General features: G+C 47.2%; 1 protein-coding gene across 5 annotated transcripts in view; it reads left to right on the top strand.

Annotated features, from left to right (window-relative positions):
• LOC147124895 (kelch-like protein 13) overlaps positions 1–26,451 on the top strand; it is a 458,191-nt gene that overhangs the window by 287,823 nt on the left and 143,917 nt on the right. For all 5 annotated transcript variants that reach the window (XM_085994366.1, XM_085994347.1, XM_085994356.1 and 2 more), the window contains 3 exons: positions 12,410–12,542; positions 16,374–16,570; positions 17,485–18,280. In XM_085994366.1, coding sequence (XP_085850492.1) covers positions 12,410–12,542; positions 16,374–16,570; positions 17,485–18,280 — 1,126 coding nt within the window. The remainder of the gene's footprint in view (positions 1–12,409; positions 12,543–16,373; positions 16,571–17,484; positions 18,281–26,451) is intronic.

Here is a 26,451-nt window from a genome sequence, read left to right as displayed (position 1 = left end):
ACTGGAGTGAGTGGGCCACGCCCATTGTTCCCGTCATGAAGCGTTCATCGAGCAACAAGCCGGGGGAACCGGGGAAGGTTCGCATCTGTGGAGATTTCAAGATCACTGTTAATCCGGTGCTTCACACGGTGCAATATCCGCTTCCGCGGATTGAGGATATCTTCGCTTCGTTGTCTGGAGGGAAACACTTCACCAAGATAGACCTGGCGCAGGCGTACTTACAGATGGAAGTTGAGGAAGAGTCACGCCAGTATCTCACGATCAACACGCATAGAGGCTTGTATCGGTATAATAGACTGGTTTTTGGAGTGGCATTGGCTCCAGCAATTTGGCAGAGGGCCATGGAGCAGGTATTACAGGGAATTCCAGGCACACAATGTTACCTGGACGATATTCTGATTACAGGAGATGATGATGAGGAACATCTTGCAAATTTGGAACTGGTGCTCACCAGATTGAAAGAATATGGACTTTGAGTTAATCGCCAGAAATGTGAGTTCTTTCAGAAGCGGATCTCGTACTGTGGTCATGTCATTGACCAGGAGGGGCTTCATAAGTCTCCTGACAAGATCGAAGCTGTTGTGAAGGCTCCCGCTCCGGATAATGTATCCCAGTTGAGGCCGTTCCTAGGGTTGATTAACTATTACCATAAGTTTCTGCCAAATTTATCCACGGTGCTGCACCCGCTGAACGCTCTTTTGCAGAAGGGAGTACCATGGAAGTGGAGCGAGGACTGTAAGAGGGCCTTTCGCAAAAGCAAGGCATTGATCACCTCCGAGGAAGTGTTGGCTCACTTCAACCCAACGCTGCCTATTCGTTTGGCTTGTGATGCTTCTCCATATGGTATTGGGGCAGTACTCTCTCACAAGTTGCCAAATGGCTTGGAGAGGCCAGTCGCGTTCGCATCCAGATCATTGACCTCCGCTGAGCGCAACTATGCTCAGATAGATAGGCTCTCAGCCTTGTGTGGGGAGTAAAGAAGTTTAATCATTACCTGCAGGGCCAAAAGTTTACGCTACTGACAGACCACCAGCCGTTGGTATCCATTTTTAACCCTAAGAAGGGTGTTTCGGTGATGACAGCACAGAGGCTCCAAAGATGGTCCCTTTTCCTAGGGGCACATCAATATCAGATTGAATTCAAAGGTACAAAGCAGCATGGTAATGCTGATGGGCTGTCGCGCCTGCCACTACCTACAGCGGAGGAGGCACCGACGGTTGACCCTGTTGAGTTATTTCACTCGACCATCATCGAATGTTTACCAGTCACCAATGCAAGTATTGAAAGAGAAACCAGGAACGACCTGACACTGTCCCGGGTCTACGAATTGACAGTGAAGGGATGGCCAGCACATGGTGATCCACTGTTACCGGCATTCTCAGCAAGACGAGAACAGCTGTCCGTCTGTCGAGGAACATTGATGTATGGAGCAAGGGTGATTATTCCTCCTAAGTTAAGAGAGAGAGTTCTAAAGGAACTGCATGAAGGTCATCTGGGGGGAGTCAAGATGAAAAGCCTTGCTAAGGCTTATGTGTGGTGGCCGGGTATCGACCAACAGATAGAGGATCTGACGAAAAGCTGCTCAGGGTGCCAAAAAGTTCAAAATGCACCTCCGATTGCACCGCTGCGTCCATGGGAATGGCCTTCAACCCCATGGCAACGTGTACATATTGACTTTGCTGGTCCATTCATGGACTCCATGTTTTTAATTGCGGTGGACGCACATTCTAAATGGCCAGAAGTGATTAAGATGACTACCACTACCTCGGAAAAGACGATCGCGGTGCTAAGAACGATATTTGCAAGAAATGGATTGCCAGAACAAATATGTTCAGACAACGGACCGCAGTTCGTGTCAGAAGAATTCCAGAAATTCATGAAGAATTGGGTGAAACATTATACCTCTGCCCCATATCATCCGGCTACAAACGGGTTGGCCGAGAGATTTGTACAAACGTTCAAAAAAGCAATAAAGGCCATGAGCGAAGATCAGATTCCACTACAACACAAGGTGGACAATTTCCTACTGGCATATCGAAACGCCACTCATGCAGTGACAAACCAAAGTCCTGCCATGATGTTCTATAACAGGAGGTTGCGGTCCAGGTTGGACTTGTTAAAACCAAATGTGTGGAGGGAAGTTGAAAACAAACAGTTCCAGCATATAAATAACAAGACCACTCGGAGTTTCGAAATAGGACAACCAGTGTTAGCCCGGGACTATAAAAATGAGAAATGGCAATCTGGAACAATTCGGGCCAGACAAGGACCCCTGATGTACACGGTAGATATTGGTGAAAATGTAATACGACGTCATGCTGACCAACTGGTAAAATCGAGAACAAGGGTCGAACCCATGGTTACGGCAGAGACAACCGTGGAAGAAGTTAGTGAACCTGAAGCATCTACCTCAGAAGTGAATGTACCTGATGATGATGTCCAATCCATAAGAGACCAACTAGATGAGTCACCCCAACAACGAGAATCAGAGACCCCTGAAAGGCGTTATCCAACTCGGATCAGGAGGCCTCCTCAGAGACTGAATCTTTGAACTGTTTTGCATGAAGTTGTATGTATATGTTATTATGTTATGTTAAATGGGGATATAACTGTTAAGCTAAAAAGGGAGGATTGTGGTGTATGTAACCTGTTCCACCTTCAGAGAACTACCTTAAGAGATGTACTACTTTCTCTTGGCTGCTGTATACTGTAATACCGGTGGTGACCACACCGGTATATAAACGTTGTGTAGTGATTTGCTGGGCAGTTCAGCCCTGACCTCCGAATAGTAAAGACCTGTTAAAGTTATTCTTGTTGTCTGTGTCCAGTGATTTATAATAAGCATAACTGGGACACACAGACTCAACAGATACTAAGATGGGAGGGAAAGTAGTGAGTGAGGAGGACATAAAAAACCTGCAAGGTTGATGCACTATCAACAACACCAAAGACTACGAGTTGAACTTATACGAAGTAGGCTTTTATTGACTAAGAACTGGAGCATGCCTCTGCTGGTGGATCCACCTAAGAGCTCCCGGGGGAAGGGTGGTGAGTCACCTTTATACTCGGGCTTAGGGGTGGAGACATGCCCGGACTTGTACAGAGTTAACAGTGGTTTACCACACAGACATGTACAGGGTTAACAGTGGTTTACCGCATTCACCCCTCGTTTAAAAAAGAGTCCGGCGGGGTGAAGCGTTTCAAAAGTTCATATACGAAAGTCTCTCCGGGGGTCTTGTTTGCCGTAATTATCTTCGTGGTGCCGGTTGCGGCGGTTCTTTGCCCGCGGCCGCTTCTCGCGTGGGACGGAGCACTGGCGTGTCGTCCTCTCGGGGTAGGGATGGCAGGTTGCGAGCTTTAATAAAGTGGAAGAACCTGGTGACCCCCGGGTGGCAGAGATCATTGTGGAGGGTCCGTAGCCTATCGCATTGTGCGTTGGCACATGTCCCACGGGATAGGGCGTCTGGGGGCTCATTAAGTTTCCCGGGCCGGTATAAGATATCGTAGTTGTAGGTGGATAACTCGATCCTCCACCGCAATATCTTATCATTTTTGATTTTCCCCCTTTGTCTGTTGTTAAACATAAATGCTACTGACCGTTGGTCAGTGAGCAGGGTGAAACGTTTACCGGCCAAGTAATGCCTCCAGTGCCGTACAGCCTCCACTATCGCCTGGGCCTCCTTCTCGACTGAGGAGTGTCGAATTTCGGGGCCCTGGAGGGTCCGTGAAAAGAAGGCCACGGGTCTCCCCGCCTGGTTAAGGGTTGCGGCTAGGGCGAAGTCGGATGCATCGCTCTCCACTGGAAAGGGATGGACTCAGCCACTGCGTGCATTGTGGCCTTCGCAATGTCCTCTTTTATGAGGGTGAAGGCCGCACGGGCCTCTGCCGTCAGGGGGAAGGAGGTTGACTTGATGAGGGGCCGGGCTTTGTCCGCATAGTTGGGCACCCACTGGGCGTAGTAAGAGAAGAACCCTAGGCATCTCTTCAGGGCTTTTAGGCAGTGGGGGGGGGGGTAGTTCCAGGAGGGGGCGCAGTCGGTCGGGGCCGGGGCCGATGACTCCGTTTTCCACCACGCAGCCAAGAATAGCGAGGCGCGCGGTGTGGAACATACGTTTTTCTCTGTTGAATGTCAGATTCAGCCGTTGGGCTGTACGGAGGAATTTTTCTAGGTTGGCGTCGTGGTCCTGCCGGTCATGGCTGCAGATGGTGACGTTGTCTAGATAGGGGAAGGTGGCCTGCAGCGCGTTCTGGTCAACCATCCGGTCCATCTCCCTTTGGAAGACCGAGACCCCGTTGGTGACGCCGAAGGGGGCTCGGAGGAAGTGGTAGAGGCGACCGTCAGCCTCGAAGGCCGTGTACTGGCGGTCCTCAGGCCTGATGGGGAGCTGGTGATATGCCGACTTCAGATCAATCGTCGAGAATACCCGGTATTGTGCTATCTGGTTGACCATGTCAGATATGCGGGGAAGTGGGTATGCGTCTAATTGCGTGTATTGATTGATCGTCTGGCTGTAATCAATAACCAGGCGCTGTTTTTCGCCGGTCTTTACTACCGCCACTTGGGCTCGCCATGGGCTGGTGCTGCCCTCGATAATCCCTTCCCTCAGGAGTCTTTGTACTTCTGATTTAATAAAGCTCCTATCCCTGGCACTGTACCGCCTGCTTTTAGTAGCAATTGGCTTGCAGCCTTTGGCGAGGTTAGCGAACAACGGCGGGGGGGTTTGACCTTCAGGGTGGACAGGCTGCATACTTTGCGCGGCGCCGTGTTTAAATTCTGCCGGCTGCAGACTAAGTGGGGGCAGGGGCCCGCCATATGCCATCGTGACGCTCTCCAGATGGCACTGGAAGTCTAATCCTAGCAGTACGGGAGCGCAGAGCTGTGGCAGGACGAGGAATTTTAACACTCTGTACTCCACGCCGTTCACTGTCAGAGTCACTACACAGTAGCCGCCGACGTCCGCCGTATGGGACTTTGAGGCCATAAAGACCTGGTGGCGTGTGCGCATAACCAATAGGGAGTAGCGTCGCACCGTGTCGGGGTGGATGAAGCTCTCCGTGCTTCCGCAGTCGAAAAGGCAATTTGTGGCATGGCCATTTACCTTTACGTTCATCATGGACCTGACTAGTTGATGGGGCCTAGATTGGTCCAGGGTGATGGAGGCCATCGTCGAGGTCGGTGGGTCGCTGTAGTATTCGCCCGCGCCGGGGGCCTGGTCCCGAAATGGTGTCCAAGATGGAGGATCCCCCTCGGCTGGTGGGGTCCAAAATGGCGGCCCGCACGGCTCACACGTGGTTGGTGGGGTCCAAAATGGCGGCCTGTACGGTTCACACGCGGCGCTGCTGGAATTGGGGGTCGATTTCGCCCTGCACACTCTCACGTAGTGGCCTTTCTTGCCGCATTTGGAGCAGGTCGCGTCCTTTGCTGGGCATTGCTGTCTGGGGTGCTTGGCCTGGCCGCAGAAGTAGCATTTCTGGCCTCTGGTCATTGTAGCTGTAGTTGGGCTGCTGGCGGCTTGTGGCCTTACCGGATCCCAAGATGGCTGCTCCCGTGGCATCCACGTGGCCATCCGGTCAGGGGGGTAGGTTTCCATGTTCTGGAGGGCCACGTCTAACGAGTTAGCGAGGGCCACTGTCTTCTGCAGGTCGAGCCCCCTCTGTTCCAGCAGCCTCTGCCGAGTATAGTTGGACCTGATGCCGGCTACGTAGGCGTCTCGGATCAGGTCTTCCGTGCATTCCTTGGCCGTCACCGCTTTGCAATTACAGTCCCGGCCGAGGACTCTCAGTGCCAGTAAATATTCGGCGCCCGATTCCCCGGGGCGCTGTTTTCGGGTAGCCAGGAGGTGTCTGGCGTAGACCTCGTTAACAGTCCTCACGTATTGTTTCTTTAGCGTCGCGATGGCGGCCGCATAAGTTGTGGCGTCTCGGATAATCGAGTAGACTCGGTGGCTCACCCGTGAGTTCAAGACCAGCCGTTTCGCTTCATCTGTAGTGACGGTAGTGCTGGAGGCCTCCAGGAAGGCTTCGAAACAGCTCAGCCAGTGTTCAAAGTTATTGGCTGCATCTGCTGCTTGAGGATCCAGGTCTAAACGTTCCGGCTTCAAGATTTGCTCCATGTCGAAAATTAGTCAATAAAATTGATGCACTATCAACAACACCCAAGACTACGAGTTGAACTTATACGAAGTAGGCTTTTATTGACTAAGAACTGGAGCATGCCTCTGCTAGTGGATCCATCCTAAGAGCTCCTGGGGGAAGGGTGGTGAGTCACCGTTATACTCGGGCTTAGGGGTGGAGCCAGGGGTGGAGACATGCCCGGACTTGTACAGAGTTAACAGTGGTTTACCACATTGGGGACATAGACAGGCTAAGTAAGTGGGCAGAGATTTGGCAGATGGAATACAATACTGGAAAGTGTGAGGTTATGCACTTTGGCAGGAAAAATCGTAGAGCAAGTTATTATCTTAATGGCAAGAAACTGGAAAGTACTGAAGTACAAAGGGATCTGGGGGTCCTGGTGCACGAAACTCAGAAGGTTAGTATGCAGGTGCAGCAAGTGATTAAGAAGGCCAATGGAATGTTGGCTTTCATTGCTAGGGGGATAGAATATAAAAATAGGGAGGTATTGCTTCAGTTGTACAAGGTATTGATGAGACCGCACCTGGAATACTGCGTACAGTTTTGGTGTCCATACTTAAGAAAGGACATACTTGCTCTCGAGTCAGTACAAAGAAGGTTCACTCGGTTAATCCCGGGGATGAGGGGATGGACATATGAGGAGAGGTTGAGTAGATTGGGACTCTACTCATTGGAGTTCAGAAGAATGAGAGGCGATCTTATTGAAACATATAAGATTGTGAAGGGGTTGGATCGGGTGGATGCGGGGAAGATGTTCCCGATGATGGGTGAAACTAGAACTAGGGGGCATAGTCTTAGAATAAGGGGCTGCTCTTTCAAAACTGAGATGAGGAGGAACTACTTCACTCAGAGGGTGGTAGGTCCATGGAATATGCTGCCCCAAAAAGCTGTAGAAGCTACATCATTACATAAATTTAAAACAGAATAGACAGTTTCCTAGAAGTAAAGGGAATTAAGGGTTACAGGGAGCGGACAGGAATTTGGACATGAGTCTAGGTTCGGATCGGACATGGCCCTGTGGGTAGCGGAGCGGGGCCCAGGGGCCGTGTAGCCTGATCCTGCTCCTATTTCGTGTGTCTAATTCTGTTAGATTCAGGAGATGGTTCTGTGATAGTAGATTGGCGGTTAGGATCAGATCAGCCATGATCTTATTGAATGGCGGAGCAGGCTCGAGGGGCCGATTGGCCTACTCCTGCTCCTATTTCTTATGTTCTGATGTAAACTCTTCCTTTTCTCCTCAGCAGCCTCCATCACCTTCACCTTAAAGGCAACAAATTAGCCCCTTCTATGTCCCTCTAATACACTCCACTCCCGTAATATGAAATTTGTTCTCGAGCCTTTCTTGTGCATTTTAGTACCTCGCTACAGATTATGAACTTGATATATTCCTGCTGCAGGAGGTGTCATGAGGCGGGGAGGCGGTGGGGTGTTGTATCACTTTGAAGCCCAGTAATGCAAAAAAAAAAATTAATTTTATGCCTGCTTGCTTAAAACATACAACTGGTTTTCATACCCATTTTACAATTTAAGATGAAAGATTATGGCCGTCAGAATGAGAACAATATATTTTATTGATGGCTTTGAAAGCATAGAGAAATAAAATTGATTTTTTTTGGAGTTCCTCGCCTAGAGAACTAAAACAATGTTTGTTCATTAAGAATGAACCTGGACATTTTTACTTTTTTGTTTAAAAATTGTTCATTTTGATGTTGCATTAAAACTCATTACGTTAAGATTGCAGTTTTAACATTGCAAGTAGGAAGGTTACAGCATTTAATCTACTGTGTGCGACAGCAGCATTGAATTCAGTACTCCACTGTCAATACATGCAAGACAAAAAACTGGATGGAAATGTTTTTTAATTGTTCTCAGGATGTGGGCAATGCTGGCTGGCAAGTTGCCCTGAGAACGTGGTAGTGAGCCTTCTCCTTGAACCGCTGCAGTGCTTATGCTGATGCTCTTCCCACGATGGTGTTAGAAGGAACGGTGTGTGTCCAACTCAGGGCGGTGTGTGTCCAACTCAGGGCAGTATGTGACTTGAAGGGGAACTTGAACGTGACAGTGTGTTTGGGGGCTAGGAAGTGCTGTCGAAGTGAGCTACGGTGAGTTGCTGCCGTGCATGGAGGCAAGGTCATTGATGGAACTGCTACAGCCATGTCCTTGGCCTGCGCTGATTGGCTTCAGAAAATCACAACCAGCTTCCTGTGTGTCCAGTATGATTGCAGCCACCGGAGGGTTTTCCCCTTGCCACCCCCGATCTGCCGCATTGATTTCAATTTTGCTAGGGCTTCTTGGTGCCATACTTGGTTGAATGCTGTTTTGAAGATGAGGGAAATGACTCTCCTCTCTGCCCTGGCCTTCAGCTCATGAGTCCATGTCTGGATCAAGGCAGTGATGAGTGGCTCTGGTGGAACCTGCACTGAGCTTAAGTGAGCAGATTGTTAGTGAATAGGTGTTGCTTGATGGCACTGTTGGTGACTGCCTCCATCACTTTGCTGATGATTGGGAGGAGGTTGATAGGGTGGTAATTGGCCAGATTAGATTTGCCTGGCTCTTTATGGATAGGACACACCTAGGCAATTTTTCCACATGACCAGGCAGATACCAATATCATAGCTGCACTGGAGTAGCGTGGGGTTGGGGGGGGATGGTTAGTTGTGCAGGTCTTCAGTATATTCAGGATGTTGTCAAATTCCGTAGACTTTGCTGTGTCCAATGTACTCAGCTGCTTTTTAATGTCCCTTGGGATAAATGCAGTTGGCTGGACATTGACATCTATGATGTTGGGGACCTCAGCAAACATAGAAACATAGAAGATAGGAGCAGGAGTAGGCCATTCGGCCCCTCAAGCCTGCTACGCCATTCAATGCAATCATGGCTGATCATCCAAATTCAGTACCCGGTCCCTGCTTTCTCCCCATACCCCTTGATCCCTTTAGCCGTAAGAAATATATCCAACTCCTTCTTGAATATATTTAATGAACTGGCCTCCACCGCCTTCTGTGGTAGAGAGCTCCACAGGTTCACCACTCTCTGGGTGAAGAAATTCCTCCTCATTTCTGTCCTAAATGGCCTACCCTTTATCCTTGGACTGTGTCCCCTGGTTCTGGACTCCCCGACCATCGGGAACATCCTTCCTGCATCTAGTCTGTCCAGTCCTGTCAGAATTTTATAAGTTTCAATGAGATCACCTCTCATTCTTCTAAACTCCAGCGAGTACAAGCCCAATCGACCCAATCTCTCCTCATACGTCATTCCTGCCATCCCAGGTATCAGCCTGGTGAATCTTCGCTGAACTCCTTCCATGGCAAGAACATCCTTCCTCAGATAAGGCGACCAAAACTGCGCACACTACTCAAGATGTGGTCTCACCAAGGCCCTGTACAACTGCAACAAGACATCCTTGTTCCTGTACTCAATCCCTCTCGCTACGAAGGCCAACATACCATTTGCCTTCTTAACCGCCTGCTGCACCTGCATGCTTATCTTCAGCGACTGGTGCACAAGGACACCCAGGTCTCGTTGCACTTCCCCTACTCTCAATCTATTGCCATTTAGATAATAATCTGCCTTCCTGTTTTTGTCACCAAAGTGGATAACCTCACATTTATCCACGTTATATTGCATCTGCCATGTTTCTGCCCAATCACCCAACATGCCCAAATCATCCTGGAGTTTCTCGACATCCTCCTCACAGCACACAAGCCCACCCAGCTTTGTGTCATCTGCAAATTTGGAGATATTATATCTAGTTCCCTTGTCTAGATCATTAATATATATTGTGAATAGCTGGGGTCCGAGGACCAAGCCCTGCGGCACCCCACTAGTCACTGCCTGCCACTTGGAAAAAGACCCATTTATTCCAACTCTTTGCTTTCTGTCTGCCAACCAGTTCTCTATCCAAGTCAATACCTTGCCCCAATCCCATGTGCCTTAACTTTACACGCTAATCTCTTATGCGGGACCTTATCGAAGGTCTTCTGAAAGTCCAGATCCACTGGTTCTCCCTTATCTATTTTACCAGTTACATCCTCAAAAAATTCCAGTAGATTAGTCAAGCACGATTTACCTTTTGTGAATCTATGTTGACTTTGTCCGATCCTGTCACTGTTTTCCAAGTGCTCTGCCATTACATCTTTTATAATGGACTCCAGCATTTTCCCCACTACCGATGTCAAGCTTACCGGTCTGTAATTCCCCGTTTTCTCTCTACCACCTTTTTTGAATAGTGGGGTAACATTAGCTACCCTCCAATCCATGGGTACTATTCCAGATTCCATCGAATGTTGGAAGATGACCAGCAATGCATCTACTATTTCAAGGGCCACTTCCTTAAGTACCCTAGGATGTAGATTATCAGGCCCTGGGGATTTATCGGCCTTCAATCCCATCAATTTCCCTAACACCATTTCCCTACAAATACTGATTTCTTTCACTTCCTCCCTTTCATCAGACCCTATGTTCCCCGGCATCTCTGGGAGGTTATTTGTGTCCTCCTTTGTGAAGACAGAACCAAAATATGTATTTAGTTGGTCTGCCATTTCTTTGTTCCCCATTATAAATTCCCCTGATTCTGACTGCAAAGGACCTACGCTTGACTTCACCAATCTTTTTCTCTTCACATATCTATAAAAGCTTTTACAGTCAGTTTTTATGTTCCCTACAAGCTTACTCTCATATTCTATTTTCCCCTTCTTAATTAATCCCTTTGTCCTCCTTTGTTGAATCCTAAACTGCTCCCACTCCTCAGGATTATTGCTTTTCCTGGCCAATTTATATGTCCTCTACTTGGATCTTATGCTATCCCTAATTTCCCTTGTTAGCCACGGTTGAGTCACCTTTTTTGTTTTATTTTTATGCCAAACTGGGATGAACAAATTCTGTCGTTCATCCATGCGGTCTTTGAATGTTTGCCATTGCCTATCCACCGTCAACCCTTTGAGTGACATTCCCCAATCAATCCTACCCAACTTGTGCCTCAGACCATTGTAGTTTCCTTTATTTAAATTTAAGACCCTAGTCTCTGAGTCAACTACTTCATTCTCCATCTTAATGAAGAATTCGATCATATTATGATCGCTCTGACCCAAGGGGCCTCGTACTACAAGATTGCTAATTAATCCTTTCTCGTTACATAATACCCAGTCTAAGATGGCCTGATCTCTGGTTGGTTCCTCGACATATTGGTCCAGGAAACCATCCTGTAAACACTCCAGGAATTCCTCCTCCACAGTATTGTTACTAATTTGGTTAGCCCAATCTATATGTAGATTAAAGTCACCCATGATGACTGCTGTGCCCTTATTGCACGCTTCTTTAATTTCCCTTTTTATGCCATCCCCAACCTCCGCCTTACTTGGAGCAAGCCAATTCTGATATCCATCGGTACTTTTGGCTGAAGACGTTTGCAAACACTTCAGCGTTATTCTTGCACTCGCATGCTGGGTTCCGACCATGGTTGAGGATGGGGATGTTCATGGAGCCGGCTCCTCCCATCAGTTGCCTGATTGACCACCACCATTCTTGACTGGATGTATTGGGGCTATGGAACTTTGCTGATTTTAGAACCACTTAGTTTTTCTGTGGCCTGTTGCTTTTGGTGTTTTGCATACAATTAACCCAGTGTTGTAGCTTTATGAGCTTGGTGCTGCTTCTGGCACTCCTTTCTACCCTCATCATTAAACCAAGATTGGTTTCCCAGCTTGATGCCGATGGAAGAGTGAGGAATGTGTGATATAAAAAAGAAGGAACTTAGATATTTTTAAGACCATTATCATACCATCAGGACATCAAATTAATTGCAATTTAGTCATGTAGGCAAATGCAGCAGCCAATGTGTACACAGCAGATCCCACAAAATAACAAATGAGACGAATGACCAGTTAATCTTTTTGGTGTTGGTTGAAGCGAGATTGTTGGCCATAACACCAGGAGAACTTGTTCCTGTTCAAATAGTGCCATGGCTCTTGTGTCCATCTGAACAGGCAGCGGGGGCTTGAGTTTAACATCTGACAGTGCAGCACTACCTCGGTACTGCACTGAAGTGTCAGTCTAGATTATGTGCTTAAGCCCTGGTGTGAGACTTGAACCCACGACCACTGCCAAGAGGTGAGAGTGCTACCAACTGAGCCAAGCTTGCTCATATGTTTATAATACTCATTTTAGAGCAATTGTACATCACATAGATATATGCAGCAGTGGTTGATGGGCAAAATGTTTTTAAACTTGCATTTCACAACTTGTAAGCTGATCTTGAAATATCTAAATTTTGTAGGGGTTCGACCAGCTCCGAATTGAAGGTTTACTTTGTGATGTCACCTTGGTGCCAGGAGATGGTGATGAAGTATTTCCAGTCCATAGAGCAATGATGGCCTCAGCCAGTGACTATTTTAAGGCTATGTTCACAGGTAAGATACAAAAAATGTCATAGCTCTTGTGAAATGTAAGGAATTGTGTAATCAGCTGACAACTGTGCAAGCGCTTGGAACATTTTGTGCTTTGATGAATGTTGCAAGAATCTCCACTCTTGTATCTGCCTCCATGGTAACTTTTCCAACAGGCGAGTACAGTAATGTCCGAGTTAAAATGGTTGCAGTGTACTGTTCTCTCCAAGCATTTTGAGCGTGGAGCACGGCCACAGGCAGGATTGTCCTGGAGTCTTCAGGAATTGAAGATTGATCTCCAGGACACTGCTGCGAGCAAACCCAGGAGAAAATTCATCAGAACATTAAAAAAATTATATATTTTTTAAAATTCTTTGAATATTTTTGCTTATTAGTTCTCATTGGAGATGGGAAAATGGGATGTTTGACTGAAGTTGAGAATCAATCTGTCGGGTCATAAAGAGTCGGTTCGCTTTTGAATGAACTTGCGGAGGTGGTGGGCCGTGAGGATGAACATGGCTCCGGGCGCTGAGGCCAACATCAGCTACTCCCCTCCCCCCTGCCCCCAGCTGAGATCTGCTGCCTCAGGAACGGAACCTGGGAGCCCCCCTGATCTGCATGGTTTAGTGACAATTTTAAATTGCTGACCTCTCATCAGTGACTGCCCAACCAGAGGAAACAGTCTTTCCTTAGTACCTATCAAAACCTTTCATAAGTCTCCCCTTGGGAGCATAAGCTCATAAAGCTACAACACTGGGTTAATTGTATGCAAAACACCAAAAGCAACAGGCCACAGAAAAACTAAGTGGTTCTAAAACCAGCAAAGTTCTATAGCCCCAATACATCCAGTCAAGAATGGTGGTGGTCAATCAGGCAACTGATGGGAGGAGCCGGCTCCATGAACATCCCCATCCTCAACCATGGTAGGAACCCAGCTTCAGTGGAAATAGTATCTCAAGCCACATCTCATAAATATAGTTTCCCATCACAGGCATCATGTTGGTGAATCCATGCTGTACATTTGTATTTTAATACAAATAGAAAATTAACAATTTATAATGGTTGTATCAATTGCTTCATGCCCATTCTATAATGGGGTCCCCAAAACAGCACACAGTGTAAAAGCCAGATAGCCAAATGGTGAAGGATAGAACACTGGAGCCTAGTCTTTCGTTACTTACAAGCCTTTATTCACAGAGACACACGTTACATACTGTGCACCCCCAAGATAAGCTTGCAACCCTTCCCCAGCCTACTCCCATATGTATAAGTGCACAAGAGAGTCCCATCATCTGAATACAGTTAACACCCAATTGCTATACACAACTTAAATACAATTGACACACAGTGCTCCAACTGTGGCCTAACCATTACCTTGTACAAATGTATCATTACTTCCATACCCAAAATCAATTAATGCAAGTAGATGTCAAAAGTTATTCTACATAGCCATTATGGGACTGAGCATGGATTCTAGTGTAATTTTCATAGTACTGTAATGTTTTTCAACAAGTTCAGATTAGATTTTTTTAGATCGCATAAATAAACAAGTTGCTCAGTCATTGTTATTACTAAAAATGGGCTGAATCACTCGCACCATATTGGATTCCCAACCGAATAGTTTTTCTTGATACCCATCAGTGTAAAAGTGGCATGGTTAATCGACCCCACCGAGTGCCCCGAGATGTGTGACCCCCTCCAGGGAGCTGGTTCGAATTCCCCAGGTGTGCAGTTTTGATCCAGTCTAAAACTATCCTTGTTGTATCATATAAATAAATCAAGTGCATTTGTACGAATACAGTCTCAATCAGGGCCCAGGGTACAACTCCAAGGATAGTCCTCCAGTATCTCTGCCAAGTGGTCAGTCTTCATGTGTGAGCCTGGTTTGTCAGTGGGCTATTCGACCAGCGAGGGCACCAAAACCTCTCGCATGACATCCACGCGTGTACTTTCTGGCAGAGGTCACAGCTACTGGATAGCAATTGGGAAAGGGGACATTAGTTGATTTTTGCTCTCCCTAACTCAGCAAAGGAGACCAGTTGTAGGGCCCCTGCAGTTACCCCATCTGAGATTGGTGAACAGCACAGACCGAGGATCAAACCTGTACCCTTCTGGTTCAGATTATGGAGCACTGCAAATTGGTGGCCAAGCCTTCAGCCACCTCCACCCTACTGTCGTCTACTCTCTCCACCCCCCCCACCCTCTCCACTCTCCCCCCCCCCCCCCCCCGCCCCTCCACTCTCCCCCCTGCCCTCTCCACTCTCCACCCTGCCCTCTCCACTATCCCCCCTGCCCTCTCCACTATCCCCCCTGCCCTCTCCACTATCCCCCCTGCCCTCTCCACTATCCCCCCTGCCCTCTCCACTATCCCCCCTGCCCTCTCCACTATCCCCCCTGCCCTCTCCACTATCCCCCCTGCCCTCTCCACTATCCCCCCTGCCCTCTCCACTATCCCCCCTGCCCTCTCCACTATCCCCCCTGCCCTCTCCACTATCCCCCCTGCCCTCTCCACTATCCCCCCTGCCCTCTCCACTATCCCCCCTGCCCTCTCCACTATCCCCCCTGCCCTCTCCACTCTCCCCCCTGCCCCCTCCACTCTCCCCCCTGCCCCCTCCACTCTCCCCCCTGCCCCCTCCACTCTCCCCCCTGCCCCCTCCACTCTCCCCCCTGCCCCCTCCACTCTCCCCCCTGCCCCCTCCACTCTCCCCCCTGCCCCCTCCACTCTCCCCCCCCTGCCCCCTCCACTCTCCCCCCCCCCTGCCCCCTCCACTCTCCCCCCCCCTGCCCCCTCCACTCTCCCCCCCCCCCTGCCCCCTCCACTCTCCCCCCCTGCCCCCTCCACTCTCCCCCCCTGCCCCCCCTGCCCTCTCCACTATCCCCCCTGCCCTCCCCACTCTCCCCCCTGCCCTCCCCACTCTCCCCCCTGCCCTCCCCACTCTCCCCCCTGCCCTCCCCACTCTCCCCCCTGCCCTCCCCACTCTCCCCCCTGCCCTCCCCACTCTCCCCCCTGCCCTCCCCACTCTCCCCCCTGCCCTCCCCACTCTCCCCCCTGCCCTCCCCACTCTCCCCCCTGCCCTCCCCACTCTCCCCCCTGCCCTCCCCACTCTCCCCCCTGCCCTCTCCACTCTCCCCCCTGCCCTCTCCACTCTCCCCCCTGCCCTCTCCACTCTCCCCCCCTGCCCTCTCCACTCTCTCCCCCCTGCCCTCTCCACTCTCCCCCCTGCCCTCTCCACACTCCCCCCTCTCCCCCGCCCCGCCCCACTCCCCCCTCTCCCTCAACTCTTTCCCCCCCCCCCCTTGCCCAAGCAATCATCCAATCACCTTTTTAAAAAAAAACTTTCTTAAAACCCTGTTTAGAGCCAAGCATTCGGTCACCTCTTCTAACTCTCCCAACGTGGCCTCGGTGTTGCTACTTTTAGTTTTTACCCCTTTGTAAAGTTCCTTGGGACATTTTCCAGCTTTAAAAGCACTATGTAAATGCAAGTTGTTGCTGTTGTAGGCAGTGCTTTGTAACCAGTGACCCACTGGAGCAACCAATCTGCATTTATCTGTATCTCCTTCTCAATATCAAAATATTTCCTGATCTATAATGCCAAATAAGGTCAAAGCCCTGAGAATTTAGACTGTAATTGATGCTTCTTTATTGTTAATGACTTTCTTCATATGTTAACTTAAAAGGTAAGAATTTTTCAATATTCCAATGTTTCATGCAATGTTATAAAGGGTTAATCAATAGTATTTGACCTGTAGATCTACTGAGACATCTCTACTTGTTGATTTTTGTCTTGAAATAATACCAGTCTAAGGTTCTGTGCAAACACAAAATGAAAAGGCAATTTTCTTTCTTGTGATCAGGCGGAATGAAGGAGCAGGACCTAATGTGCATTAAACTTCATGGGGTGAACCGAATAGGGCTTAAGAAAATCATTGATTTCATTTATACTGCGAAGCTCTCCCTGAACATGGACAACCTCCAGGATACCTTGGAAGCAGCCAGCTTTCTGCAGATTTTACCTGTCCTGGACTTCTGTAAAGTATTTCTTATATCTGGGGTAAGATTTTTCTTTGCACTTATTCAATATTAAATCGTCCAGCATGCATATATAATTCCTATATAACAGTTAATGTTGAATATTGGTAACTAGATTGATGCGTAAGATATTTCCTGCAGTTGCACAGACACTTTGTTAGGTTAGAAAAAATATAAGCTGTCAGCATTTATATTTTGCAAGCGCAAGCACTTTGTCATAGTTAGTTTTGGCAAATTAGATATATATCCAGTACAGAATCCCAATGGTTTTTACATATCATTTGTAAGAAGTAAATTGATGTGCTGTCAATTTTTTTTGTAGTTATTAGATTCATCTTGCTTTGCTTGAGATACCTGACATTCATTAACAATACCTGCAATTTTATTTTCTCCAAAATTCATTAATTCTTTAGAATTGGATGTCGTGCAGTACCTAGTTCTTGCGAAATATTCACCAGGAAATTAGATGGCAAAGCAGACTAGACACTGGCCTTTTACCTCAGAGACCTGTGTTCATCTGCACTCCAGACTGATGCTCCCCTGTCTGCTGGGTGGAAAGGCTCCTAATGCTGTGGCAGTCTCACTCCACTTACTTTCTGGGGCTACAGCACAAAACTGTCCCTAATTTGGCACTAATTAGGGATCCTACTCATTCAAGCACGATTAAGCATGTTTGATGTGGAAAATGGGGGAGAAAATGGCACACTAGTGCTCTTCTGAGGTTGAGACTGAAGTGCATTGTTGCAGAGAATTACATACCAACTATACCAATTCTTGGTGTGACACTGGGTGGCTCAACTGGGAAGTGCTTTCCATTCCTCGGCACCAACATCCCATACCATGATGAGCTTTTTTTTTTAATAAAGCAAGGACGAGGAAGACTAACCTTCGAATCAGAGGCTTAATTTTTAACCTGTTATTTCTGATACCTTCTAGGTTTTGCTTGAAAACTGTGTTGAGGTTGGACGAATCGCTAATACCTACAACTTGACAGAAGTAGATAAATATGTAAATAACTTCATTCTGAAGAATTTCCCGGCACTGCTAAGTACTGGAGAATTTGTGAAACTCCCATTTGAGCGACTTGCCTTTGTGCTTTCAAGCAACAGCCTCAAAAACTGCACTGAACTTGAACTTTTCAAGTCCGCCTGTCGTTGGTTGAGATATGAGGACTCACGGATGGATTTTGCCTCAAAGATAATGAAGAATATTAGGTTTCCGCTGATGTCACCGCAGGAATTAATTAATCACGTTCAAACGGTGGACTTCATGAGAACGGACAATGTTTGCGTCAATCTGCTACTGGAAGCCAGTAACTATCAAATGATGCCCTACATGCAGCCTGTTATGCAGTCTGAGAGAACCTGTATCCGTTCAGATAACACGCACTTAGTAACCTTGGGCGGAGTGCTAAGGCAGCAGCTGGTTGTGAGCAAAGAGCTAAGATTATATGATGAAAAGGCCCACGAATGGAAATCGCTAGCTCCAATGGACGCACCGAGGTACCAGCATGGCATTGCAGTGATTGGAAACTTCCTTTACGTTGTAGGTGGGCAGAGCAATTACGATACAAAAGGAAAGACTGCTGTTGATACCGTGTTCAGATATGACCCTCGGTACAACAAATGGATGCAAGTAGCATCTTTAAATGAAAAGCGTACTTTCTTCCACCTCAGTGCCCTGAAAGGGCATCTTTATGCAGTTGGCGGTAGAAATGCAGCTGGAGAATTGGGTAGGTATTTTTTCTTCTTGGTAATCTTTATTGGGATTTTTACAACCAAACAGACAGGAATTTCTGTATAAAGTAGCTGATTATCAGGACTCTCACCTGCCCTTTTGAAACAGAAGGTAGAGAACCATGCAATGCAGGTACAGTCTCCACCACATATAGTGGCTGTGTTCTTACTAATGCGATTTTCCCACTATACGGGGTGAACGTTAAATCCATTGGACTGCCTAGTGCAATGGTAAGGATCTAGGATCTCTAATCTAGTTGTAAAGTGGTGGGGACTGTATTGCATGATGCGAAGTCGATCCAAAATCAGTTAATTTATTTAAATGGAAATGGACAGATGATCTGTATTTAGCAAACAGCTGATTGAAGCTGCCTGAAGCCTCCATCAGCTGTTCGTACTGTGTCAACAACTACTGCAGTCAGAAAGCGGACACACAGGGCAGCTTCCATCAGCTGTTCCTAAAGCATTAAAAACAGATAAGAGTTGGACAGCGCTCAGAAGCACTCAACTCCTCAGGTAACTGCACTTAATTGCACTTTAATGAGATGCGAAAAGCTTATTGAATTGCCCAAAAGAGCCGGCGCATTTAATGTGTTATAACTGGCATCTTTGTAATTGAATTCAATAAAAATGGTAAATGGTTAGTGCCATTTGTCCAATATGGGCGACTGCCCATGATCAGCGTGGGTGGTGTAACTGGTGGCGACTGCATTGGGTTTAGTTGGCAAAGTACCAGTAAGTCTGATCCAGTATGCCCAGGAAGAGAAAAATATGCCCCATTGTGTTTCAGTGCAATGGTTCTGTGCAGCATTGACTCGTTCAAGCCCTTTCTTTTCAGAATAGAACTTTCGCATTACCGTACACCCTGTAGATAGATTGCCACACAGCCCTTTTAGGAATATGAGTGGTACCATTTTGGAACTGGTGTCTGCTCACAAACCCGTTGGATGGTTTATTACTATCCACCATGGTGAGGAGTTTAGCTGAGTACACTGTAGAATATTTTGAGACTTGTTTAATAGATTTTAAAGAATGAGTTGACTTGACGCTCAACACAGCCAAACATTGCAGAGCAGCAATCTACAAAGCCAATGTTGAATTGCATAGGCAAACCAATAGAATAGAAGTCAGAGGAAGTCATGATCAAACTGTACCGTGCTCTGGTCAGACGGCACCTTGAGAACTGTGTCCCGTTCTGGCCCCCGAGGCACAAGGTTCAAGCACTGGTGCAGTGCAGAGAAGAGCCACTGAGCTTATCCCCAGTGTCGGGTGTGAGTTATGAGGAAAGACTGGAGAAACTTGGGATCTTCAGCCTGGACAGGAGGTGTCCGAGAGATGATTATATAGAGGCACATAAGATAGTAAATGATACGAAAACGGTAAATCCAGAATCCTGCATTAAATTAAACTCTGCACAGGGGTGAGGGGTAAGCGGGACCTGGGACTTGGTACAGGATAACATATGGGCAGCAGAGTTTGAAGTGATCTGAAGTTTACGGAGGGATTAGGCATTGGAATAATCAAGTCTGGAGGTAACATACACATGGCTGAGGGTTTCAGCAACAGATGGGCTAAGGCAAGGGCGGAGCCGAGCATTGTTACCGAGGTGGAAGTAGTTGTTCTTTGTGATGGAGAGGATATGGCATTGGAAGGGAAGCTCGGGGTCAAATAGGTTGTAAAGGGGATGAACAATGTGGTTCAAGCTGAGACAGTGGCCGGGAGGGGGATGGAATCAGTGACCAGAGTACAGAGCTTGTGGTCAGGGCCGAAGATGATAGTTTTGGATTTGTGGAGAAAATGGGCATGGATTTGGGAGGCGATAACACGTTCAGGACTTTGGAGAGGAAAAGGAGGTTGGAGACGGGGCCATAGTTTGCAAGAGTAGCAGGTTAGGGGGTCGGAGACCATGGTGTGACTTGATGAGAGCCACATCACCATACAGTGGTTAGTGCGAATCAGGTGGTGGAAACAATAGCTAAGTGGTGAGGTTTCATTAACGGACAAGGTGTTGCCACCCATGAGTCAAGTTTCCATCACAGTTATGATGTCAGTACAAATCATCCACAATAAGCTGGATGGCATGGCCTGGTTCGCAATTAAACAGACATTCTGGAGGGAAATGGTGGGATTGGGGGCGGGGGGTGGTTAGTGTTGATCCGCTGGCAGGGTCCATGGGGATAAAGGTGGGTGGAATCAGCAGGACTCGAAGGAGGTTAGTGAGATTAGCCCTCAGAGGATGCACTGGGCAAGAAGGTCAGCGAGAGAATAGGATAGGACAGTTGAGGTTGATGCTCGTAAGGAGGCAGTGACTGGTGCCTCAATGGTTCCTCTGGAGAATACCGAGAGCACAGAGAGATAGCTGTGGGCTTAACCAAGAGGGGTTCAAGCCTGGGATGAAGGCAGGACAGTAGGAAGGCAGAACAGTAGTGATGAGTTAAAGTAGGGAAGCATTCAAGTGCTGGAGACAGTTCAGAGAAGAGTGACTAAGCTCATCTCCAGTGTCATGTCTGAGTTAGGAGGAAATCATAGAATGGTTACAGCACAGAAGGAGGCCATTTGGCCCGTCGAGCCTGTGCCAGAGAAACTTGGGCTTTTCGGGGGGGAGGGGGGAATGAAAGGTGGCGTGACTGGGTGACAGGAAGGGCAGGAGATGGGAAGGACCAGAAACCTCAAGATTTCTAAAAAGGGAGCTAGATGCAATGGGTTTGGGTCAGGAGCGGCACTTAGTGAGCTTTCAGATAGCATGGTGGTGGCAAAAAACCCTGGAGTTACTTAAACAATTAGATGCAGCAATGAGGAACTGTAGGCCCATTCTAGATGGAATGGATTAAGATGGGCCAAATGGCCTTTCTCATGCATAAGTATTTTGTGATATTTAAGTGTAACAGTTATGGTATTTCCCACAATGTCAAAAGTCAAAGTAGCAATGATACTTGGGCACAGTGACAATTCAAGGGTCACCGAGGGTTTTCTGATCTCCTTCAAGGAATGTTTTTCCTGGGGAAACTTTATTCTTCAGTTATTGTTTTCATTTCCTATTCAGCGTGTGCTTTTTTACTAAAATCAGGTTACCCCTTAAAGAAGGTTGCTCATGCCCTATAAGAACTCGTTCTGTCACCCCTGTGTATCACATTGGTTGTTTCCCTCTTGGTTGCATTCTCCCACCATTGTCATTCATCGTACTGATGTATTATCCTAAGGTTGGTAAGAAAACTTGTAGTTGTTAGTCCTGCATCCACCTTTGTTTATGAGCAGTTTTCCTCCCTACAATGTATTTAATAGACTTTGTTCCATTCTATGTTGGTTGTTAGTTTGGAAATCTGTGAATTGCAAAAAGTCGCTTCTTGTTACCGAAAGTCACAACTGACATCTCCACGCACAGTTTTGTTTTGTGGTTTGCATAATCTTGAGGGGAGGCTGTAGAAGAATTAACATTGCTGCAGCACTGTCCCAGAATGTTTCACGAGCTGCAAACTACTGTAGGCTTTCCCGTTCGCTTGGTTTCCCTTATTTTAACTTTCCTTGGGAAAATGTCAGTCAAAAAAAACACATTGAGAATGTGCTTTATTAGAGCTGTCACCTCACTTATCCAAGGCTCCTTTGCGGGTAAACACAAAGAAAAGGCCAGACAGTGATTCAGTCTGTTCTTAACCACACCACTGCTGCAGTAGTTAGTGTAGAAACATACTCCAGTCTCATTTTTGACCTCTTCTCTGGGTATCCAGGATAATGAATCTGTGTGTTTGTTGGAAATCAGTTTCAATATTAAGCCTTAGCAAACTTAAAGTAACTTGATATTCACTGCCCCCTTGGGGTGTATTCACACTACAGTTGTAGCGTTCATGTGAAGTGCTTTGCTCTGGAGTCACTTTGGGCCTTGTCACCTGTTTTAGCTACAGCATATTGGTTTGAAACCAAATACTTGTACAAATGCATCTGTGGTTCATTATTTTTTTTTTTTTTGGAAAGTACCTTTCCTGCTAAGCTGATGTTTGGTGCCGCAGTTGAAATGAATTATAACCGTAGCTCAGATAAAAATAGTGGCGCCTCCATTAGCTCAGTGCAGTTGCCAAGAAACATCTTTCAGATATAGTTTTCTGGTTTCATTGCATGCACTGCCATGAATTTGTTTAAGGGGACCAATCCCAGAAGCATTCTGAATGACTGCAATCTATATGCAGATCCTTTATCTTTAAAATCCTTTTTTTTAAAATCATTAAAGGTAAGGTCATGCTCTTGGGAATGTCCATTGCAGAATGTAGAACCCACTCAAACATTCCTGTTTTTTTCTAACTGTGATTCGTTGCACAACAAAATAGTTGTGTTACATGATTTCAAATTAAACTAACACATGGGGCTTTTAATTTCATCAGTCAAAGTTTACTTTTTGTGTTTGATGCCATGTAAATGCATCAGTTGCCCTTTCTATATTACCTACTGCACGGAATGTGTGTGTTCGTACTATATGCAGGCATTTGAGCATAGCGTGCATATTATAACCTTATAAATACTACTGGTACGGCCGGGTGCTTCTGCTGCTCAGGAAGGGAGGAAAAAGAGTGGGAGAGCAATAGTGGTAGGGGATTCTATCGTAAGGGGAACAGATAGGCGTTTCTGTGGCTGTAGACGTGACTCCAGGATGGTTTGTTGCCTCCCTGGTGCCAGGGTCAAGGATGTCACTGAACAGCTGCAGGGCATTCAGAAGGGGGAGGGTGAACAGCCAGAGGTCGTGGTTCACATTGGGACCAACGACATGGGTAGGAAGAGGGATGAGGTCCTGCAGCAAGAGTTTAGGGAGCTAGGTAGCAGATTAAAGAGCAGGACCTCAAAGGTTGTAATCTCTGGATTACTCCTGGTGCCACGTGCTAGTGAGTATAGGAATAGGAGGATAGAGCAGATGAATGCGTGGCTAAAGAGTTGGTGCAGGAGGGAGGGCTTTAGTTTCCTGGATCACTGGGTCTGCTTCTGGGGAAGGTGGGACTTGTACAAGTCGGACGGGTTGCACATGAACCAGAACGGGACAAATATCCTTGCGGGGAGGTTTGCTAGCACTGTTCGGGGGGGTTTAAACTAACTTGGCAGGGGGATGGGATACAGAGTGGAGCTATAATAGGGGGTGATGTACAGCCAAATATAGAGGGGAAAAACAAGTCAGACTGGAAGGCAGAGCAAATATGTAACGGCACAAGGGAGTAGGGCAAGGCTGAATGGCATTTATTTTAATGCAAGGAGTCTTGCGAATAAGGTGGATGAACTGAAGTTGTTGATGAACACATGGGAGTATGATATTGTGGCTATCACGGAGACATGGTTGAGGGAGGGGCAAGACTGGCAGCTCAATATTCCGGGGTATAGAATCTTTAGGCGAGACGGGGGTGGGGGGGGTAAAAGAGGAGGGGGTGTCGCAATATTAATTAAAGGAGTCAATTACTGCTGTAAGGAGGGATGATATATTAACAGGTTCCTCTAATGAGGCCATATGGGTAGAACTTAAAAACAAAAAGGAGGCAAGCACTTTGCTGGGAGCATACTATAGGCCCCCAAACAGTCAGGGGGAGATAGAGGAACAGATATGTAGGCAAATCTCAGAGAAGTGTGCAAATAATAGGGTAATAATAGTGGGGGAGTTCAACTTCCCAATATTAACTGGGATAGTCAGAATGTGAAAGGCTTAGAGGGTGCAGAATTCTTAAAGTGCATACAGAAGAGCTTTTTGAGCCAGCATGTAGAAAGTCCTACAAGAGAGGGGGCGGTACTGGACCTAATTCTAGGGAATGTGGCCGGGCAAGTGGTGGAAGTGTTAGTAGGTGAGCACTTTGGTGACCGTGACCATAATTCGGTGAGATTTAAGGTAGTCCTGGAAAATGACATGGATGGACCGGAAATAAAGGTTCTAAATTGGGGGAAGGCCGATTTTAATATGATAAGGCAGGATCTGGCCAATGTGGACTGGGATCAGCTACTTGAAGGAAAATCCACATCAGAGCAATAGGAGTCTTTCAGAAAGGAAATTGAGAGAGTACAATGGCAACAAGTTCCCGTAAAGGTCAAGGGTGGGACCAACAAGCCCAGGGATATACGAGAATGGATTAGGGAAAAAAAGGGGGACTTTTGGCAGATACAAAGGACTAAAGACAGAGGAAGCCCTAGAGGAGTATAAAAAGTGCAGGGGGATACTTAAAAAAGCAATTAGGAGAGCGAGGAGGGGCCATGAAATAACACTGGCGAGCAAAATAAAGGAAAATCCTAAGGTGTTTTATAAGTATATTAAGGGCAAGAGGATAACTAGGGAAAGAGTAGGGCCCATTAGGAACCGAAGTGGCAAGCTGTGTGTAGAGCCAGAAGATGTAGGTGGGGTTTTAAATGAATTTTTTGCATCTGTGTTCACTATGGAGAAGGACGATGTGGACATAGAAATCGGGCAGGGGGACTGTGATATACTTGAACATATTAGCATCGAGAGGGAGGAGGTACTAGCGGTTTTAGCAGGCTTAAAAGTGGATAAATCCCCAGGCCCGGACGAGATGTATCCCAGGCTACTATGTGAGGCAAAGGAGGAGATTGCAGGGGCTCTGGCACAAATTTTCAGAACCTCTCTGGCCACAGGGGATGTGCCAGTGGACTGGAGAACAGCTAACGTAGTACCATTATTCAAGAAGGGTAGTAGGGATAAACCAGGGAATTACAGGCCAGTGAGCCTAACATCAGTGGTAGGGAAATTATCCACTTGGAGAGGCAAGGATTAATTCGGGATAGCCAGCATGGCTTTGTCAAGGGAAGATCATGTCTGACCAATTTGATTGAATTTTTCGAGCGGGTGACTAGGTGTGTGGTTGAGGGTAGTGCAGTGGATGTGGTTTACATGGATTTCAGTAAGGCTTTTGATAAAGTCCCGCATAGGAGACTGGTCAGGAAGGTAAGAGCCCATGGGATCCAGGGTGCCTTGGCACATTGGATCCAAAACTGGCTTAGTGGCAGAGGGTGATGGTGGAAGGTTGTTTTTGTGACTGGAAGCCTGTGTCCAGTGGGGTACCGCAGGGATTGGTGCTGGGTCCCTTGCTGTTTGTGGTCTACATTAATGATTTGGATGTGAATGTAAAAGGTATGATCAGTAAGTTCGCAGATGACACGAAAATTGGTGGGGTGGTAAATAGCGAGGAGGGAAGCCTCAGGCTACAGGACGATATAGATGGGTTGGTCAGATGGGCGGAACAGTGGCAAATGGAATTTAACCCTGAAAAGTGAGAGGTGATGCATTTTGGACGGACTAACAAGACAAGGGAATACACAATGAATGGTAAGACCCTAGGAAAGACAGAGGATTAGAGGGACCTTGGTGTGCATGTACATAGATCCCTGAAGGCAGCAGAACAGGTGGATAAGGTGGTTAAAAAGGCATATGGGATACTTGCCTTCATTAGCCGAGGCATAGAATATAAGAGCAGGGAGCTTATGATGGAGCTGTACAAAACGCTGGTAAGGCCACAGCTGGAGTACTGTGTGCAATTCTGGTCGCCACACTTTTGGAAGGATGTGATTGCTTTGGAGAGGGTGCAGAGGAGATTTACCAGGATGTTACCTGGGCTGGAGCGCTTCAGCTATGAAGAAAGACTGGACAGGCTGGGGTTGTTTTCCTTAGAGCAGAGAAGGCTGAGGGGGGGGCCTGATTGAGGTGTACAAAATTATGAGGGGCATAGATAGGGTAGATAGAAAGGAACTTTTCCCCTTAGTACAGGGGTCAATAACAAGGGGGCATAGATTCAAGGTAAGGGGCAGGAGGTTTAGAGGGGATTTGAGGAAAAACTTTTTCACCCAGAGGGCGGTTGGAATCTGGAACTCACTGCCTGAAAGGGTGGTAGAGGCAGGAACCCTCACAACAGTCAAGAAGCATTTGGATGAGCACTTGAAAGGCCATAGCATACAAGGCTACGGACTAAATGCTGGAAAATGGGATTAGATTAGACAGGGCTTGATGGCCGGCGCGGACGCGTTGGGCCGATGGGCCTCTTTCTGTGCTGTATAACTCTATGACTTTATGCTGCAAGCGCTGGATCGCAAGTCACACCTTGTATGTACACTTTGAAGCATCCTACTTTCAAAAGGACATTAATTTCTGGAAGAGGGTTTAGAGAAAAGTGTCCAGAGCATTTCCTGGACTAAAGCTGCA

The sequence above is a fragment of the Somniosus microcephalus genome, chromosome 1, assembly GCF_052327205.1.
Source record: "Somniosus microcephalus isolate GS21.2 chromosome 1, FLI_Smic_1.0, whole genome shotgun sequence".
Taxonomy (NCBI): domain Eukaryota; kingdom Metazoa; phylum Chordata; class Chondrichthyes; order Squaliformes; family Somniosidae; genus Somniosus; species Somniosus microcephalus.
This window is presented reverse-complemented; position numbering and strand designations above follow the sequence as displayed.